The 20,014-nt window shown below is 50.2% G+C and overlaps 3 protein-coding genes across 3 annotated transcripts in view; 1 reads left to right on the forward strand and 2 right to left on the reverse strand.

Annotated features, from left to right (window-relative positions):
• Positions 1 to 63: 63 nt before the first annotated feature.
• TMT1A (thiol methyltransferase 1A) lies at positions 64 to 2,748 on the reverse strand. The gene is made up of 2 exons (XM_076360280.1): positions 1,979 to 2,748; positions 64 to 1,013 (listed from the first exon to the last, which is right to left on the reverse strand). Exons 1-2 carry the CDS (start codon positions 2,480 to 2,482, stop codon positions 777 to 779), a joined length of 741 nt encoding a protein of 246 aa, XP_076216395.1. The 5' UTR covers positions 2,483 to 2,748; the 3' UTR covers positions 64 to 776.
• A 2,037-nt stretch (positions 2,749 to 4,785) lies between these two features.
• Positions 4,786 to 7,652, reverse strand: LOC143171337 (uncharacterized). Its single transcript, XM_076360266.1, has 3 exons — positions 7,049 to 7,652; positions 6,646 to 6,922; positions 4,786 to 4,989 (listed from the first exon to the last, which is right to left on the reverse strand). Exons 1-3 carry the CDS (start codon positions 7,650 to 7,652, stop codon positions 4,875 to 4,877), a joined length of 996 nt encoding a protein of 331 aa, XP_076216381.1. The 3' UTR covers positions 4,786 to 4,874.
• Positions 7,653 to 10,761: 3,109 nt separating this feature from the next.
• The window catches only part of SCN8A (sodium voltage-gated channel alpha subunit 8), a 60,566-nt gene continuing 51,313 nt past the window's right edge, over positions 10,762 to 20,014 (forward strand). Inside the window, exon 1 of the mRNA XM_076360507.1 lies at positions 10,762 to 10,860. The gene's annotated coding sequence lies outside the window, so the exon portion shown is untranslated. The remainder of the gene's footprint in view (positions 10,861 to 20,014) is intronic.

Here is a 20,014-nt window from a genome sequence, read left to right on the forward strand (position 1 = left end):
CGCGGGGGCGCCGCCAAGGGCGGCTGAGGCGGCGGCGCCTCTCAAAGAAACTTCCCGAGCGCGTCACGTTAAACACGAGTATTTTAATCCTCCAGTGGCACAACAGTGTTAGAACCGATTAACCGCGCAGGGGCGGGCAGGCAGCCAAGTGACCGAGAGGCTTCGGTGTTATGTGGGGAGGCAGGGTGAGTGCCTGCCCTCCCCCATCCCGCCCACCAGCCTTTATGTAAATAAATACTCGCGGCTGAGCAGAAGTTCGGCGCTAAGGGTTTGCATCTGGCCGTTTAGTTCTGTGAGGCTGGAACGTGAACAGCCGTGACGGAGCGTGGGGTGAGGGGAGCAGGTCGAGCCCAGCGCCGGCGTGCAGCGGCTCACCGAGGCCCGGCTGTTTCCCAGCGCGGGGAAGGCCTGAAGGAATCCCTTCCCGGAGTTAACCAGACGTAGGCAGGAGTTCCCTTAATGCGTTTTCTTTCCTTTCTGCCTGCTGGGCTGTTTTGCGCTCTCCTGCAGCCTCCTCCCGGGATCCTCCATGGGCTGCGCTGGGGGCCAGTGAGGCACCGTCAGCAGCACAGGGGCTTCAAAGATGTTTAGAAAACTGACTCTTATCTTCTCATTTGATGCTTGAATCCGAAACTTAATTAAAGTCCTTCACCGTGTTACCTAGATTCGGACGTCTGGATTAGCCTATGCCCTGTTGTTTGCGTTGATTATGTCAAGGAATTTGGGGGGGGGGGGGACACGACGACAGGGGAGAAGGCCCAGCAGGGCGGTGGGAGTTACTTCACGGCGTACCCGATGATGTGAGGCTGAATGGGCGTCCAGGGCAGCGCTACGCTTATGTGTTGTAATTTCAGCTCCGAGAAGCTGGCCTGTTCGAGATTCTTCCATATCTCTCTCGTTAGGCAGCATCCATCAAAGACGAGTTTCCAAGTCGGATAGCAGATCTGCTGCCAAAAATACTTCCAGCTGGAATGATCAGCGGCCACGTGCTCTAAGAAATAGAAAGCGCCTCCCTGGGAAAAACAAGGTCGTCTTACAGAGCTGCAGCAGGCGCTGGGGTTACGCCGAACTTCTCCCTCCATCCCACCTCCTCTCAAATACAGACCAGTGCCTGTGCAGTTTGCTCGCTCATCAGTATTCTCCCACCCCTTCCCTGCCCGCTTTTTGCTTTTGTGGTGTCAGTTGGAACTAATGTAAGCAGGAAGCTTCCAGAGATTCAAAATGCCTATTCAAAAAGCGTGAAGGATGTACTTATTTGATCCCTCTTTTGTTATCACAATAGTTTGTGGTCTTTTTGTTTCAATTACAGTTGCTAGCATGTCATTTTTTCTGAAGGAAACTAAGAGAAATGTGTAAATCCTACTCAAACTCATCAGGTTTTGACAACCCAGAGGGTTGTCTTGAAAACGCCATTTTAAAGGCTGAAAGTCTATTGCAAAAATACCCCAGCAAAACAGCTTTTTTTAATCTTTAGCTTGATTAGTATACCACAGGGAATGAAGGCATTTAATTAGACTGTTTTAGTCATACAGGTCGATCAGCCCCACTTCTAAGAGGCTAAAGCAGCTCATTTAAAATGCAGACTTTCAGTCTTGATCAGAGAGCTTCCCACCCAAAGAAAATCTGGTGTGTGTGGGGAGAGACAACGCCACAGGAACCAGTTCTGCTTTAAATGATATACCGTAATTACTTCTCAAATTAGTGGCAGTTCTAGTTACCAGACTATGTTATTTTTAGGGGTTTACTTTTAAGAATAGGACAGGCTGACCAGTATGTTGCTACTGCTTTGTACCATTTAGCAGTGCAGAGTGGTTATAAATCCGATTTAACTAGGGAAATAAACTGGGTCTGGTCTGTAAGCTCAAAACCAACTTTTTTCTTTTTTTTTTTTTTTCCCTTTTTCTTTTTTTTCTTTTGGGGCAGTGCCTCTGGAATAGCTGATAAAGGTAATAACAAAACTTTTTATTCTGATACTCACTGGTCTGAGCACTCGCAGTACCTCCTTCAGGGTGCCGTTCACACTGTGCACAGAGCAGAGGACCAAGGTGCAGATGACGGCATCCACAGAACCGCTGGGCACCTGGTGCAGGTCTTCTCCTGCAGCTACTAGGAAATGCTCGTAGTGGACGTGCTGGTTCTTGTTCATGCTTCTCGAAAGGCCTCGCTGGAAGTTGGGGTTTATGTCGGTGCACGTGACTTTGCAGCCTGGTGGGTAGAACTGGAAGTTAGCACCGCAGCCGGTCCCGATCTCCAGCAGCTTCAGCTCTCCTGAGGGGCTCGTGAAGTCAGGTAGATTACGAAATAGCTCCTGTTTCTGCTTCTTTGTTTTCCTCTCGTGAACTGCAGAAAACTTCTCTAAGAAATAAGGAAAGAAGATCTTCCTACAGAAAGGCTCCCATATGCCCAGGAACGATAGCAGGTAGATGGGCAAGGCAAGCAGTGCGAGGCAGGCACGGAGGAAGAGGACGCTGGCCTCTGTCATTTCCTGCGTGGGGCAGAGGATCCGTACTGAGCAAAACTAGTTCTTCTGTATATCAAAGCCCTTGAAATTCAGACCGAGCTGCATTCATGTACTTGCCGTGTTCCTCTTGAAGCGTATTCAGCTCCTTGGATTGATCTGGTAGACTTTTCTCTAAGGCTGATTTCAAAGTCCGGTCACAGGCAAGGAAGGAGAAACAGGACTGCATACCCAACAGTTACCGCAGCGTCCCAGCTCCGGCCGAAGAGGCGCTGCCAGTCTGTTACGTAACCGGGATAAACTGGGCAGTACAACTTTGTCTGTAACCACTGGCAAAATGTCATAAGATGCCCTAATTTGGTGTTCAGCAGTTTCAGGTTACAGTTCACATCTCTTAAAGCAACCGTATGTTGTCTTTAGTGAGCCGAAGGAAATTAATCTGACCTTTGGATTTGCTGTAGGCGTTTCGTTAGGAGTTTGATTAACATTGCATTTGTTTAAGAGTTCATTTACCACCCTGTTGTAAGTAGCTGGACGAGCTAGTCAGCTACTTGCTCCCTGCTTTCTCTGTGACAGCAGTTTTCAGTCTTTCCACTTTGTGGAGACCTAAAATACTTTGGTATGCGCATATGGGCTCCTTTGCAGTTAATGAGCTTGCTGTTCTTAGTTGTCTTTCAGACCTTTGATGGGAATCATGGAACAGAGATAAAACAATTTATTAATTCAGTAATCACTGCATACAGTATATGGCTTGGTTTTATTAACTTTATAAGCTTGAGTCAACAATGAACAGTCCATTCTAGGCTAAATGCATTCTGTAAAACTTTTTCAGGTTTGCAGTCGCCAGTGCTTTTTCAAAGGACTTGGTAGCGATGCAGATTAGCCCCCAGCATTCAATTGCCCTGCTCCAGGTGAGCCTGGTATAGGGAAAGGAGGACTTAAGGTCCCTAATGAAGGCAGTTCTATTGCGAATTGCGTTGGGAGAATTTTGTTTTTTCTGTTGAGTGATAGGTAGCCCCGTTGTCTGACGAGTTGCCTTCTCCCTCTAGTGGTAATAAAGCAAATATAAAATCCAGCGTACGGCAGTGTCGTTATTAGATTGCTTTATTAACAAACTGTTGTCATACCTTCATACCTCCACCTTGTGGCAACTACGTTAGAGAAACAAATTTGAACAATGGGAATTACTTTCTGTGTAGACTAGTTGGATGTGTATGGAGTACAAAATAAAGACATTAATGCATTATTTTCTTACAAGTATAATCTGTACCAGGTTTTAATTCCTTACTGCTATACTGCAGGAAATCACAGAAAAGGTTAAACAGCGGCCGAGAGAGCAGCACCTTCTCTCGGCATCGTAGGGGAGTTTAACTGGAAAACATTTCTAATGAAACTCCTGGCTTTTAGAAGAGACCTCTTTAAGGTGTGATCTAGATTTGGAGGGAGCATAGAAGATGAAGAGCTTAAGCATAGGTAAAACACGTTAGTAGAGCATGACAAAAGGGCTCTAAGGACATGGCTGATGTCCTCAGAGCAACAGCATTTGACACAGCAACAGCATTTTACAGCGGAGATGAGATTTCTGCCATCTGATTTAACAAATGCCAATTTTCTCCCAGTGTAAAGAGAAGTTCTGTTTTCTGCTTTGTAGGCGGCTGTTTCAAGTTAAAGCTGCGCCGACAGCATTAGCACCTAATGGCCAGTGAGAACTATGCCTAGTGACCTGGTGGTGTAACGAGCACTTCCCTGAATAAACGAAAGTCCTGGCAGGGAGGACTGTACTGGCTCGGGCAAACAAACGCCTGCTCATAGATACATTTCATAATGGGAAGGCTGAAATGAAAATGGTCGTACTGATGCCGTATCTATTATGCATGTGTCCTGTATCGGAAATGTTAGAAGTTGGGCATTATTCTCTGCCCTTAGAGCCCTCTGTCCTCGCTTGCGTGTATCTTCTGTTCCCTTTCTTCCCTCTCCCCCTTCTCAAGTCTCTAAGATGCTGCCTCCTCCTTTATTTTGTATTGGACCGAAACGTGCTGTCTAGACTTCTTTCCAGTTTGCCCGCTCCCTGTGCGGCAGCTCTATTTCAGAGCTCTATCCAGAAAGCCTGTCTAACAAATGGAAGAACGCGATTCCCAGTCCGAATGCGCTGTGGGTGCTCACGAAGTTCTCCATACTTTTATTCTGGGTAGCCAGCTGCTGTATATGAGCTGACCGTAAGGGTGAAAAACCTTCTATAGAGCACGAAAGGAGTACTGAAGGGAGGTCCTGCGTCCCAGAGTGCTCACGGTCATTTATTTTACTGCATACCCAATGATATGAGGACGAGTAGGAATCCAGGAAGGTGTGACATGAATGCACCTCAAATTCAGTTCTGAGAAATTAGTTTTCTCCAGCTCCTGCTGTGTCTCTCTGCTCAAGGAACATCCATCTCCAAAATACTTCCAGACTGGGTCACAGACCTTTTGCCAAAAGTAGGTCCGACTGGAATGATCTGCAGCCACGTGCTCCAAGAAGTAGAAAGCTCCACCCTGGAAAACAGTGCCATAAAAAAAAAAAATTTAAAAGGACTTAGGGCTGTTCACCTCTGTGTGCAGAGTTTGGTCTTTTGGATATCGGTAAACACACCGCCTTTTATCACCTCTCTGAAGATCAGCCTCCTTTCCTAGATGTTACGCATGCTAGAGTCATGTTTTGAACAGTTTTCGAACTGTGAAGTCTCTAGAAGTGCCTCCCATTCAGTTTTCGCTGAAGGCGGTGGTTATTACCGGAGGCCCACACGTTTACCGACAGGCGCAACGTAGGACTGTGCAAGAGGCAGCACGGCCTGACGGCAGGAACTGCTGCCACCGGGTTTTTGTCTCTGCCTTGGATGAGCTTGGACAAACCACTTTAACTTCCTTGTGTTTCAGTTTTTCCTCATCTGAGAAATGTGAATAAACAATTTGCTTACCCTACATACCAGCAAGGAAGAGTTTATTTCTTAACATTTATAAAACATGTGAGAGAGCTTTAGCAAGCAGAAACGTAGTGTCCCAGGCTACAGTCAGTGTATGTAGCGCCTAATAGTTTTGTCATTGTCGGTCTTGTGAACCCTATCAAAGTTTAATTGTATCTTTGACCACCACATCTGTTCAATGTCTTTCTGTGTTTATAAATAACAGATAAAAAGCAAATGCGGTATTGTAAGCAAACCTTTCCTGCAGAACTTGTTCAGCGGAGCCAAACAGAGAAGTCAAGGGTTCAGAGCCGATCCTTCCTTCCTCCTCTCAGCGGAGCGTGGTGGGTATGATCTCACTCCCTCTTCCCTAGTTTTGCTTTGCAAGAGCGTACAAGATATTGCCTCGAGGAATTAATTAGGTTTTCAGCCACACGCAGGGCTGCAGTCTCCTTTACACATGGAGGCTCTGGCCAGTTACACAGACTCAGCTCACCTGCGTGGGTAGGGTTTGTGTTAGGTTTAATTTAAACTCTTCCCCGGTTACTCTAACTGGAGAAAAAAAGTATTGGAAGAGAGAGACGTGAATGGGGCATTTTACAAGCGTCACTTTAGATTACAATGGAAGTAGCTGCTTAAGTGGACAAGTTTTAAAGATAAAAGAGAGAATCGCGCAGGGAATGCACATGGCAACTATGAACTGAAATTGTTGTTAATAATTTACCCGCGTTACAACGCACATCCCTTCCTGCTTCCCTCCCCTTAGTCCACCATTGTACTGCAGTAATCTCGCTTATCCGGTACTGCTCTGCTCCTCCTAGCTCCCAGCACCTCCTGCACCCGTGATGTTGGGGTTTGGGTGGGTTTTCTTTTGTTTGTTTTTTCTTCTTTTCTTTTTCTTTCTGGAACAGCTTTGGCCTTGGGGTTTTTGCAGGTTGCCCAGCTGCAAGCGCAGGAGCCAGGCTGCCCGGGTTGAGTAGCTGTGTCTCTCACTTGCCCAGGCAATCGGCACCACCTTGCAGGTACTCCAGACCTTGCGCGTGCGTGGCGGCACACCAGCCACGCTGAGGAGGGAGAGGGGAAGGAGGCTGAGCTGGTTCTTTCATCTGCAGGTGAAGCAATGCAAAAAAACCCCAAATAATTACTTGTGAGTGGGTAGGTCGGTGTGATGGCTGATTGCAAACTCTTGGCCTGGTGCAGGTGATTGCATTTATCCTAAATGTAGGTCAGTACACACAACTTGGCTTACCACGACACAAATACGGCATCCCCGATCTCCCTCGCGCTGCCCCAGTTTACCAGCCTGAGCACTCGCAAAACCTCCGTCAGCACTTTCTTGATGTTGGTGACAGAGCACAGCACTAAGGCGCACACCACCGCGTCCACGGCGCCGTCCGGTATTTGATGCAGATCCTCGCCAGAAGCAACCACCAGATGTTCAAGCTTAAGGTGCTGGTTCTCCGAGAGGCTCTCGAGGAGGAACTTTCTGAAGTTGGGATTAGGGTCAGTGCACGTCAGCCGGCAGCCTGGGGGGTAGAACTGGAAATTGGTGCCAGTGCCCGTGCCGATTTCCAGCAACGTGAGCTGGCCCGAAGGGCCTGCAAATTTTCTCCAGTTGCTGAACGGCTTTTGTTTCTGCTGGTAGACCTTACGGTTGCAGATGGGCGCCACCTTGGCCGTGAGATACGGAAAGACTTTCGTACAGAAGGAGTCCCGTAAGCCCAGGCGGGCAAGTAGGCGGACGGGCGAGAGGAGGAGCCGAACGCATCGCCGGAGGAAGGGGGCGAGCGCCGGCCCCGCGGGCGGCTCGGAGCTGGGGCGGCCGGTGGCGGGCGGCGTGTCCGGCCCGGCGGGGCCGCCTCTGAACCGGGTGTGTCCGTCCCTCTGTCCGCCCCGTCCCGTCTGTCGGGCCGGGCGCCCTCTTAAAGCGGCAGCGCAGAACTGCTGGGGACACCGGGGGGGGGGGGGGACACGGGGGACAGGGGACACAGCGAGCCCTGCCGGGCAGCCTGGCCTCACGCAGCGAGCGGGCAGGGCCCGAGTCGTCTTGAATTTATTGCCCGTCCGTAAACCTTTAACCGGATTGAATCTGAAAGCTCGGGTCCTGCCTGCTGGGAGCCTCTTCTCCGGGAGGAACAGCCGCGTCGGCTCCGTGGCCGCCGCGGCGCGGGGGGCTCTCGCCGCGCCTCTCGCCTCTCCCAGCCGGTTGAGGTGCCGGCTCCGCTTATGGGCGGCACGGAGCTCGCTGGAGAGCATCGTACGCTTGGTAGCGGGAGGGTTGCACCCGGCGTGCAGGAGAAGTCCTTCAGACTTCAGCAATCTCCGGCTTATCCACGTGTAACAACCTGTTTAAATTACATAGTCGTCCCAGCTGCTAAACTTCGTTTAGCTTCGGTTGGTTTGCGAGGTGTGGGTCACGGCAGAGGTACGGAGTCACCTGGTTGTTACCACAGAAGCACAAACGCCCTGTGCGCTTTGCGGAGGCTCGTACGCGGCGCATCCCCGTCCGCAAAGCCTGGGAACTGACGAGGCAACTCGGGGGTCACGACGCCGAAGGCGAAGGGAGGAGTGAGGGCTGTAACGATGAAGTAAGGAAAAGGCAGTGTCCTTATCAAGCGATTTTTTATTTTTTTTTGTGTGTACTGAGCAGCTGTGCGCTCCTTAAAGAGACAGCGCGGTGCCAGGTAGTTACTGCTCAGATGGAGAATTACAGAATTATCTTCGTTCTCTTGCCTAAGTTCGGGGTAGTTTTGTTCTCTTTTAACCCAAGGAGGGGTTTTACCGTTTTCATTAGCTTTACTGTTCTGATTACAGGCAAGCAAAAGCATTAGCTGGAGTTGTAATCTTTATCTGCTTTACAAGGCAGCGTTATTTTGGCAATGCTTCCAGACTCTGAGTATGCGCGTTTTCTGAGGATTCCCCTTCGACCTGGAGCTTGCTGGGCTCTGAGGGCTGATCAGAAGGGTGGACGGGGCAGTCTGCCGAAGTGTAACTGTACAGGGACCGTGCGGAACTTCACGCCTCTCACCTGGGACGGAGTCTCTCCTAGGCTGTGCCCGGGTCGCTTAGGTCAATTAGCAACTTTTTTTTGTTTTGTGATCACTCTTCAACCTCTGAGGGCGTTGACCTATTTACTTCTTTAAGCGCCTTGCTTAAAGATACCTTATACAAACTGTAATAGCGCCCTTGGGGCCCCAGAGTGTCCTTGAAGTATTTCTGGTGCGCGGCCCGCCCCGAAGGGCCCCGTGTGCCCCCAGTTCCCGGCAGCTCTGGGGGTGCCCTAGTTGGAAGCCCGGGTGTGCTCCTGCATTTCCAGCCGGGGGTCAGCTTGCCTTGCTGCCTGCCCCGTCCCCTCGGCCAGCGCCGGCAGCCTTGCCTGGGTGCAGCACTGGGTGCTTCGAGCCGCTGGCACCGTTAGCCGTGTAGAGAAGGTATTTTTCCTTATGGTATGTGAGTTAACTTTCATGTTCGGACACTTAAACACTCGGTATTTGGGAGATGCTGTCCTGTTTCTTAGCAGTTTGCTCTCAGTGGATTTTTTCCTCTATTTCAGTGTTTTTATTTCCACTTACTTCACGTCTTCTGGAAATTTAAGCCTTAGTGAGAACCAAGCTACGGAAGGTCCAGCTTGGACTGAAAATTTCTCAGAATCTGTCGCTTTCTGTAGCAGCTTATTTAGCGTGTGTGTAACTGCTGTTTGATTCGTTATGGCTTGAGATAGCTACATTTTTTTAGGTTGCGTCTGCCCTTGTGTTACAGTAGGGTAATCCCGTAAAAGTCAGCGATGTAAAGTGAGGGCAGGTTTAGTTCCTGTGTCATTTCTAAAGCAAGATAAATGAGTTCTCCAGCACAGCGCTGTGTCCTGCTAGCTTGTCTGCTCAGCACACGACTCCTAAAGCTCTGCTCAGAGGACAAAGACTTAAAATTCTGTGAAGGGGATATTTCTGCAAGGTGGATTTTTTTTTTTCTTTTTAAACAGCAACCTAATACAGTGTTTCAGGTTGTTCTTTCAGCAACACAGGCACAGTCTTACCGAGAACAAGAACTACGTAACAATAAAAATTGATCCTAAAATTGCAGTCATAAATTCTAGGTGTAACATTATAGGCATAAATTCTATGTATAAAGGAGGAGGAGTTGTCTCTCTCAGCTGAAGAAGGGTAACTTGGGTCAATTATTAGCACTCTCTTATTCACTATTTCACTGGAAAAAACAGAAATCTGCATATGCGATGGGGTTGTAGCTGCGGGCAGTATTCCATAGTAGCCTTCCACCTCTTTAGTGCGCTGCTGGGCTCCCTGAGAAACCTGCCAGGTGCTGAGGAAGGACTTTCGAGAAGAAATCTGATAGCTCGGGTCGCAGCGAGAAGGAAGGAGCCGATACAGTGCCTAGATCTACCGGACAAAGAACATCGCTGCATATATGACATAAACGTCATTTTGGCACTTTTTAATTTCCTTTGTAAAATCTTACTGTTACCGGACAGTCCAGGGATGAGGTCACGGAGCTCTTCTTGGTGATGCAATCTGTGATGTGCGTGGCCATTTGAAGTTTTAGCTTATCCTGAAACTGTTAAAAAAAAAAAAAAAAAAAAAAAAGAAAAGAAAAAAGTGTTCGGCTGATACAAAGGTTTGCTTTTGCTCTGTTGACGGCATCTGTCGCAGGTCGCACTCTGTGTGTTCCTAACGGGACTTCTGCACTTATTTCTGGAGCCTGCTCCGCGTGGATGGTAGATCAGGCTGCGGTGAAATACTGGCCTAAACAAAGTTTGGCTCTAGGAGTTAGAAATTGTGGTTCTCGAGCCACATTCACCCCCGGGCTGGTTGCACGCCCGCCCGTGCAGGAGCCAGCCGGGTGCTCGGGCGAGCTGAGCGTCTCCAGCAGCGTGGATTCCCCCCCCCCCGAACCCCGATGGTTCCCGGTACCTCGGGTGACGGCGGTGGGGGCTGATGCTGGGAGCTGTGTCTGTGCTCTGGGGTACCGGTACCGGCTGGGCGGGCCCCGCTCGTCCCCGGGCGGACGCGAGCACCGGCGGCTCGCCTCTGAAGCCGGCGGCAGCGCTGGGGCGGGGGGCGCCGGGCCGCCTCGCCCTCCCCCCCCCCCCCCCCCCCCCCCCCCCCCAGGCTGGGGCTCAGCTCCGCGGACGCTCGGGGAAGCGTCTCCTCTTCGGGGCGCGGGCTCCCGCCAGGCTCCCCGCAGCGGAGCGGAGCGGGGGGGGGGGGGGGGGTTTTCCCCGCGCCCCCCCCCCCGGCCGGCAGCCGCGCGGTGCGGGCGCCGGGAGTTTTGCCACGCTCCCTAAGCCCTCTGCCGGCAGGCGGCGGCGGGGCAGGGGGCCGGCGCGCCGCGCGGGGGGGGCAGCGCAGGCAGCGCACCAAGATGGCGACAACCGCAGTTCCTCCTGCAGCTCCCCCACCTCCGCAGTCCAGCAACGCCTTGCGGGAGACGCGCTAGTGCAGCGGCCACAGTAAGTTGCAGCCCCGGCGCGGGGACCCCGCGGGGGGCGCCCGGGGTCTCCCGGCCTTTGCTCCCCCGGATTTTTCCCCCCCCCCCCCCCAAATTCCTGCCCCCCCCAGCAGCACACACTCTTCCCCCTGCCCCCCCCGCCCCCCAGGGGGGGGCTTTGCCGCAGAGCGATTTTCCGGCAGCTCTTGGCTTGCATGGGGAGCGATCTCTGGTGCGGTACGGAGCCGGCTGGGGGGCAGGGATAGCCCCTGCCCCAAATCCGCCTCTTCCAGCGGCGGCGGGCTGCGGTGAGGGGGTGCCCTGGGAGCCTTTCCCCTCTCCACCCTTCGGAGGAGAGGTCGCCCCGATGGATGCCCGTTCACTCTGCGCTCAGGGAGGGGGTACCGGGGTGCCCCCGCTCTCCTCCCCATCCAACACCGCCCTCCACGCCCCAGCAGAAGCCGGGATCCTTGGGGCTCCCGGGGCAGCCCCTGCCCCAGATGGGGGAAGGTCCATCCACCCTCTTCCCCCCCGCTCTCAGCTGCAGCCTGAGGCCCCCGTGCCCGGTGGGGAAGGGAGGATTGCCGGCCCTCCAGCCGGCCGTCTCTGCGGCCTCGGGGTCAGCCTTCCCCCGGCTGGGAGGCTGGTGCTGGGAGGGGGCGATCTCCCTGTACACCCACCCTCGGCCTGGAGCAGCGGGAGCTCCGTTTGGGCCACCTTCTCCATCCATCCCCCAACCCGGGGAGCCCGCGGGGCCCCTCTCCCAGGCCCCTAAAATCGGGGCTGTGCTCTTTGTCTGCATTGTGGGGAGGGAGAGAGGAAGGATAATTGGAGTTCTTCTCGGTATCCCTTCCCCCCCTCGGCCCTAGCTGCAGAGCTGGTACATCCCTCGGCCACCCCCCCTTTTCTCCTGCTGTTCGGCATCCTGAGACTCCCGCTGCCAGGGGAGGGGGAGAAGTTGGAGGACAGAGTTTGGGGGGGGGGGATGCATGGGGCAGCTTTGAGGTACCAACCTGACCCAGATGTTGGCATCATGGTTTGCGCTCTTGCTTCCTTCCACCACACATATTTTGGGGGAATGGTGAGGGCGGGTTTATTTTATTTTATTTTTTCCTTCCTGGGGAGCGGGAATTGCATGTTCACAAGCTTTTTCTGTTAAAAATCTGGGTGTCTTCTTCCCCTCCCCCCCTCCTTTCTGGTGCAAATTATGCCCAGCTGATGTGGGGGTGGGGAAGCTGCTCCACGGCAGTAGCTGCAGATGATCCGAGGTGAAGTCTAAAAGTCTGACGGGAAGGGGAGTGTGTGTGAGCAGAAAGCCCGTGCGTGAGGGCCAGCACAGCTGGAGCTGGTCTTCTGTAAGGGGCCTGAGCTGAATTTTGGCGAGGGATGCCAGGTGTGGTAGGTTCATCCACCGCTGGCTTTCCGTGTGTGCCGTGTTGCAGGGGATCGGCGTGAGATCCTTGAGGAGTTGGACAGGTGGGGTCGGTTTATGGGGCACTGCTTGTATTTCTGCTGTGTGTAGACATGTAACCTGGTCCTTGTAACGCTGCAGCGTTCCACCCCCAATGGGAACCCATGACCCGTACGTCCTCATTTCACACTGGGGAAGATTTAATTATGAGGAACGAGGGTGTTCTAGGAGCCCGATGGCCCCCTCCTACTGGTGTCTTTGGAGGCAAAAAGGGAAGAAAGCATTACATCAGTGGTTTTCTCATGGGTGAGGGCTGGCGGTCCTGTTTTGGAGGGAGGGGGCCTGGAAATATTCTTGCACAGGAGTGCTTGTTTTTCTGTGTTCGTGATGGATGCTCGGCTAAAAAGAGATCACGGTACAGGACAGGCGGTGCGCGGGAGGTAACCCCAATGGCGGCTGCCTCGGAGCGCTTCCTTCCGCGGGGAGCAGCGCTGTGGGGGGCCGGGGGGGGAGGGGGGGGGGGGGCCGAGTTCCCCTCGCCGTTGCCCCGTGTTTCCCCGGGAGAACGTTGTGCGCGATGCTGGAGGTGCCGGTAGAGCCCGTGTTGGCGCCGGTTGGGCCGGGGCCGGGGCCGGGGCCGGGCGCGGCGGGTGCTGAAGCGGACAGCTCCCGGGGGGCGGCGGGGCCGGGCGCGGCGGGTGCTGAAGCGGACAGCTCCCGGGGGGGGGCGGCGGGGCCGGGGCCGGGCGCGGCGGGTGCTGAAGCGGACAGCTCCCGGGGGGGGGGCGGCGGGGCTGGGGCCGGGGCCGGGGCCGCTCCTCCGCCCTCACGGAACCGGGGTCCCTCCTGGGGCCCATCGCCGCCCGTTGGAGCTCGCCGTTTCTCGGGGGCAGGGTGCCGTTATGTAAAGTTCGTGAAGCTGTTTGTAATCTATAAATAGCCCCTGGTGCTGTAAAGCGACGGGAGAGGAGTTAATGCGTTCTAGAGTAATGAGCAAATGGTCAGCGCTCCCAGCAGCGCTCCGTAGTGCAGTTTTCCCTACAAGTGAGATGCAAGGCCTCTCGGAGCTTGGCGAGTTCTGTTTTCCACCTGCGATGTGTTTAGAAAGTCCCCGCTTTTAGCTTCGGGGATGTTTAAATCAAATGATCGACAGTGTGAGTGAAGGGCTACTCGATCCTTTTTTACATGTTTCAACACTTCTACAGTGTCATTCATCCGGGGTGAGAGGACCTGGACCTATTACAAATGATTTAACCAGTTATATAAGCTCATACGTATGGCTTATATCTAGATCGTGGTATAGATATTGTACTGCTCAGTGGAACCAGTATAATTATGTGAATATTTTGCGAACAGAGGTGGAAAGCTAGGTTTCTAACAATGGGAAGAGAGAGCGATTGCGTGTTGCAAGAAATTGAGCATGGATGTACTTTCGTTCGCAGTTAAAGGAGGTGAAATGAAACAGAAACAAAGTCAGTGTTGAGTGAAAATGAAGTAGCTTGAAAATCTAAATCATGGTGTCATCTTCCTCCTTGTTGTTATGTCTGCATTCGTTTGTGGGTTGGCTTGGCTTCTTTAGCGTGCTGTTTCATTAAAATGAACTGACACGGCTTTACATGTCAATTGATCCTTACTATTTTTCAATGACTGGAGCGGCAATTGGCCCCAGAGGCCGTATGTGACTCCGGGGCATGCCGTGTTCATGCGGTCACATGATTTCCATTCACCATCGATTGCCTTCCTCCCGAAGCGGCTGCAACTGCCATTGACATCAACAAATACACTGGAATCAATAATTTATTGTTGTGTTCAAAGAAACGGTTTGGATTAAAGAAGGTGCGGTAAAGTAACAGAACAAAAGCACTAGAGCTGAGAACAAGCACGGGGAAAATAATTTAAGAAACCACAGAGAGGAAATTGCACGTGATGGCTTGTGTCAGTGGTAGGGGGGTAGAGAGCTTGTCATCGTTGGACTATTGGCTTGAATCTAGTGGGGTTCGGAGATAACTCAATGCTCGGGCTTGCCCCCTTATGCCCTATTATTCCACTTCTGTGTGGAGCCGACAGCCGCTAAGCTGGAGAACACCAGTAAAGGCGAGGTAGCTTACTGCTGCAGAGGTGTGTTGAAAATCCTCCTTGACATTAGCTCAGATTCAAGACTGGCTTTTGACACTTCGCGTGAACTTCTGTCTTACGAAAGACTGTCTTTAAATACTGTTCCAAAGTTAGAATAACTTCTGCCTTCTCTTCCCTCAGCCTTGTCCTGTAACAAGGTATTATTCCTGCCTAATGGAGCACATCAGCGTACAGGATATTTTAAGTAGAAAGAGTAGCCGGCAGGGACTGCAGCAAAACTGTGAAATTGCTCCTTTCTGAAAACAGCCATTTCAAAACGCAAAAATCTTGCTATTGAAGACCTCAAAGTCCCATTCCACGTTACTCACACTGCTCCTGTGCTAGCAGAAAGGTGTGAGGAGTTTATAAGTAAAGTATTCCGAGCAGTTAATTCCAGGAGGATTTAAAAAAAAACAAAAAAAAGCAGTAATGTTTTTCATTGTTGAATGGCACATAACGCGTTGAGAACTTTACAGGTAGTGGTCTTAAAGTTACAAAAATAAAACCTTCATTGCTAGAGAGGCAGGGAGCAGAAAATATTGAAAATGGCTGAAAGCCATCTCCTCTCTCTCCTCTCTCTCCTTTCTCTCTTGATATGTTTACGCTGTTACTTATTTTTACTGGAACTCCCCATATGAATTTTAAAACCAAATGAAGCGTGCATGCAGGCAGCTACTCATTTCTGTGTGTTTGGGCATGCTTGGAAACCGTTCAGCTTGACTCCTGAGGGAGGAGGTGGTGCTTGCTTGGGGTCAGAAGCTCCTGCAGCTTGTTGGGGCAAACTCAGCAATATCTAGCTCTCTTTGGCCATTGCGATGACACTTCTGGCATTGGGATTTGAGGAAGGATACTTGAAAAACAGAGCAGTTGAAGCTCATCACAAATCGCTTACGTATCTGTCGCCAGTGCTTCAACTTACCTAATTTTCTTTTCATGGCTAAGGGCATGCCCAGGCATAAACTCAATTGTTTCTGTAACTAATGCTGGACAAGAATATTGTTATTCTGAAGACAAGAATAATGAAAAGTTGTCTTTATTTCCAGGCATGTTGAATTCCCAGCAGTTCTGTGGAAATCTAAGAGGTGTCAATGCTCAATATCGTTACAAATCAGACTGCTTCTAAGGAGCCTAACTCTTAACTAAAGCAGCCTGGCGTTATGAAGGTGCGGAGCCGGATACCTGATCCTCAGGCCGTTTGTGGATTTAATCAACCTTAGTGATTTAACGTGACTCAAGTGATGCATCGGCCCTTCAGTGTGAGATATATTTCACCTGAGTGGGAAAGCACTCCAGAAACCGGAGGTCCAGTGGCGTTTCCAGCAGGAGGTGAACTTTTTATTGACTCTCTGGCAGAATCAGTAGCAGGCTGGTAATGTTAAGACAACTAGGAGCAGCTGACGTTAGGGGGGGGGTGATTTTTGTCTGCTCAGATGAGATATGCACGGGGTGATAAGAAAAGATGAAGACAGCATAACTCAGGCAGCCGTACGGAAACACCGGGCCTGCCTGGGTTGTATTCCAGAACACTGCAGAAATTCCGAGATCTGTGTTGTGTAAGAGCGGAGCACTAGAAGGGGGTCATTTATTCTCCTTCCCTTCATATTTGTCCACATTTGTACCATTTGTAATCATACCGTTGGAGTGCTCCACAACATTAAATGAATTCCTCCAAAATTATTGTATGGAATAACTGTTACCTCGCTCCTATTTTATGGGTCACTGATAGGCTGAATGAATTGAACAAGGAATGAAGTCTGGGTTAGCGTCTTAACTATTGCACCATAACTGTTTTGAAGAATTCTTTGCTCAGAAGTTAGGCTTTAAAAAGGGGAGGTTGAAGTGCTGTCCTTCAGCTTGCTTGGTCTGTATGAATCTCCGGGTTCCTACGGGAGGTTGGTGGTAAATGCACGTCAGCTCTGAGTAAGGGCTAACGCAGGGAACTGGAGAGCTGGGGTTAGCTGGTTTTGGTTCTTGTAACTTACTGAGTGACGTTACAGAAGTCATACAGCTACTGGTAGGGATTGAAAAAGCCCACATCACTAGATCTTCCGTTTCTCAGGTTTTTGTTAAAGCATCTTTAAATATTAGTGTGTTTTCTAATATTTTTCTGTTGCTTTTGGTTGCTACTGTGCTTCTCTCTCCTCCCTGCATTTCTGTTCATTTTTTTACCTTTAGAGGTGTGTGTTCAAGTTCAGTTCTGCCACTGCTCTTTCAAGAGCATAAATAACGGCTTTCTTGCCCTGTCCGGAGTCTGCCCTTGAGCTCTGCTCGGAGGCGAGTGCCTGGGAAACTTCTGCAACGTTTTACATAGGGTGGGGAAAATGACCGGCAGCAAAACAATAAGTATTGCTTGAAAGTGAAAAGATTTCCTTTTCCTGCCGCTTTATAGCATCAAATGTGACACGAGAGCTTTCCGAAGGGAAAGGTTCCTCCTGCATCTCAGCCAGTTGTATTGCTGTACCTTTTCATTGATAAAATTGGCCTGGTCTAGACACGCAGAATTTACTGCAGATGGAGAAGATCGGCGAGTTCTTCCGAAGGCCATTTCCAGCCACGGATTTTCTCATGCACGGATATTTGCTTTGGCTTGGAGCTTTTTCGGCTCTCATGCAGTAGAATTTCAGAGGGCTGCTCGTCTACACTATGTTTTCCTTTCTGCCCCAACCCTGCACGTTCAAATCAAAAGCCACGTGTGTCTGTGTGGGTTATACAAAAATTCACATAGAAGGTCTCTCTCTTGAAGGAACTGAAAGACGTGCTGTGAACGGCTGAATCTTACAAATGAATAAATGAAGAAATGTATTAAAGCAAAGATATTGCCTCAAAAGTGTTTTTTAATTTATTTTGACAATCAGCTTGAATAATTTATTAGAATATTTCATAATGTACCAGTAAATGGACTGCTGGGAGCGTTTAGAAAAAAATAATTAAGTCTTTGCAACTGGGCACCTCAGTACAGCATTTTTTCTGGTGTAAAATCTTCGATCTTTGAAAAATGTGTGTGTAGAGATGCAAGCTGGCCCCAGGGAGGTCTGTGCACCAAACTCCGGGTGACCGGGACAAATTCCTGAGTCCCCCGAAGTCGCTGGGAGCTGCCCTGTTGATCCCCAGCAGCGCGGTGTCGTTCCTGATGCAGTTGTCCATAGCCCGGTAAAGCACGAACCCTCTTCTCCGACTCCGCCTGGATGGTGAGTCTTTGCCGCAATTTTCAAAATGTTTCTCTTGTTAGAGGTTGAAGAATCAAATGTGGAAAGTGCCAAAAGAAATTCTAGCATTTACTCTTACCAGTTTCTGTGTATCCCGACAAGACCGTACTCAGCTGTAAAATAAAATGAACAGGGTTTTTAGCCTGAAGCAGCTGGCCGTGCCGAGCAGCCCAGGCCGTGCTTCAGCAGAGCAGACGTGCCTTCGCTGACAGCGGTGCGGACGAGCCACCCAGCTCTCCCAGAACACGGGTGGGAAACAGGGCAGGTACTTGTGAGACGAAGGAGTTGTCTCGCTCTCAGGTGCAAAGGTGGCTGCACCGGGTGGGTGGCTGGGGACAGTATTGAAGGAGGAGGCCGTTATATACGGCCCGTTGTTAACAGGATTGGAGCCTGGGAGAGGCCCAGTGCTTGTGATCAGCTTCCAGTTCTGCCACTGATTTCCAGGTGACCTTGGATGAATTATTTTCCCTTTCTATGTCTCTCTACCTCTCTCTGCAGAGAAACTTTTCTACTTAAATCCTGAGATCTTCAGGATGAAGGTAGTTTAATATCTGTTCATTCAGTCAACATGTGGGTAAAGACTAATTTTAGTAAAGGTCTTTAAGTAGTAGTTTTATTTTAAAAAATCAAATAATTAGATAATGCCCGATGTTTTTTGAATACCCTCTAGTAACTAGTTTAAATACACAAAAAAGGAAAAGGAATGAAAACCAGCTCGCCCTCTTGGTTGTGCTTCCCACACAGGCCTCTACAGCGGAAAGTTTTACCGAAACGGGCAGACTGGAGCCTGAATTGACCCAGGAGGCAGATGTGCTGGCACCCTCGTTCTGTGTGGCTGGTTTGGGGGGGATTTTTCTGGTTTTTTTTTTTTAGCAGATGTTCGTGCACTCTAAACTCGTTCTGTTCTTCCAGTGAATACTGAAAAACCCCTCCCGTGGTGACTGCTGGCGTCTGTTGAAGAAACAGTATTGCATCCTCATGTGAAATTTTTTTGTTGTTATTGAGGTTTTCTTTTCTTCCTACTGAGAAAAACAGTGAATCTTGAAAGCGGAAGTCCTCGATACTCTCACCATTTTTTGCTCCTGTAACAACTGGAATGCTCCACACGTCCAGTTTTAGCCGCTGCTCCTTGCTGGCAGAAGGGGCCGCAGGTGCGTTGGTCGCGTGGCGCTGTACAGCCTGCCCTGCGCTGTCACGTGAGCCTGGAGAGCTCGGTGGGGCTCCGTAACCGAGGCTTTCCAAGCGATTTCTCTGTAGGTTTTGGGTTTTTTTTTAAATAAAACTAGCTCTCCGAGATATCCGGGGTAGTCATGTCTGTGTAAGCTGAGTAAAGGTAAAGATGAAGGGTTGGCTGTTGGAGCTGCAAAGCACAACCCGTCATCGTAAGAACGTGTGCTATCGAAGATAAAAAAGCTGCTGTATGGGTCTGATTTAAGGAGTTAAAGAAACATTCCATTCCCGTCCTTCCAGTTTACATCCTAGTTTTGTCCATTATCTTAATATGGGATAATTTGCCGGGAAAACAACTGAAGTCAGGACAGGCGAGAACTTCGCAAGAAGTGGAAGCCCCAGGTCACTCTTACGTGTTGCTGTCAAGGAAGTTACAGCCCTACGAGTAAGTGCCAAATGCTGAAACAAAAGCGATTGCTTCTTGCAACTTCAGCAGCCGAACAGTCTGCACCGTGTGTGAACACAATGAGAATAAGTAGCGTGAGGCAAACGTGTCACCTGGTTTATCGGTGTGGCATCAGAGCGTGTCTCGATTTACTAACGGACAGGATCTTTGCAAAGCCACTGTGACGTGCCGGTGTGCACCAGGTCGGGGGGGAGATTGTTCGGTTTTTCGTTGGTTTGGTTTTGTTTCTTAAATGGCCACGTAGCAGATTAGTTGGTTGCTTCCAGTTGCCGGTTGTGTAATTGTGCATACGAATCAGGCATTCATTTGTGCCTTCATTTTTTCCCCTTTTTTATGCTGTGTCCCTGAGCTACTTTGGTTTCTAAATTCAGGCCTTACATATTTATCTGTGCCATTCAATTAGACCACATCCCCAATGCTGCTATATAGTTTCACAGTATGTGGGAAATTTGGTAATTAAATGCATGCAAATGCTGCAAGAATAGAATAAATTAATTTTTCCTTAATATCAGCAAGCTATTCTGTGATGTTTCTAGAGATAATGTGACCAAGATACTGGCTTTTCTTTCCCCCTCTTGCCATCTTTTTTGAGTCTTTGTTGTTATTGCTCTAGAAATACCTGGTCAAGTTTATATGAAAAGAATCCCAGCCCAGGCTACGCTGAGTAGGTACACAAGGAGGGAGATCTATACTTAAGTTTTTTGGATCTCCAAAGAAAACCTGAGATGGAAACAGGGTTTAAGTTCTACACGTGTGGTGCAGCTTCAGATTTGCATGTGAATCGGAGCCTTCAGAAAGCGTGTAAATG

This window comes from Aptenodytes patagonicus, chromosome 27, assembly GCF_965638725.1.
Source record: "Aptenodytes patagonicus chromosome 27, bAptPat1.pri.cur, whole genome shotgun sequence".
Classification (NCBI taxonomy): domain Eukaryota; kingdom Metazoa; phylum Chordata; class Aves; order Sphenisciformes; family Spheniscidae; genus Aptenodytes; species Aptenodytes patagonicus.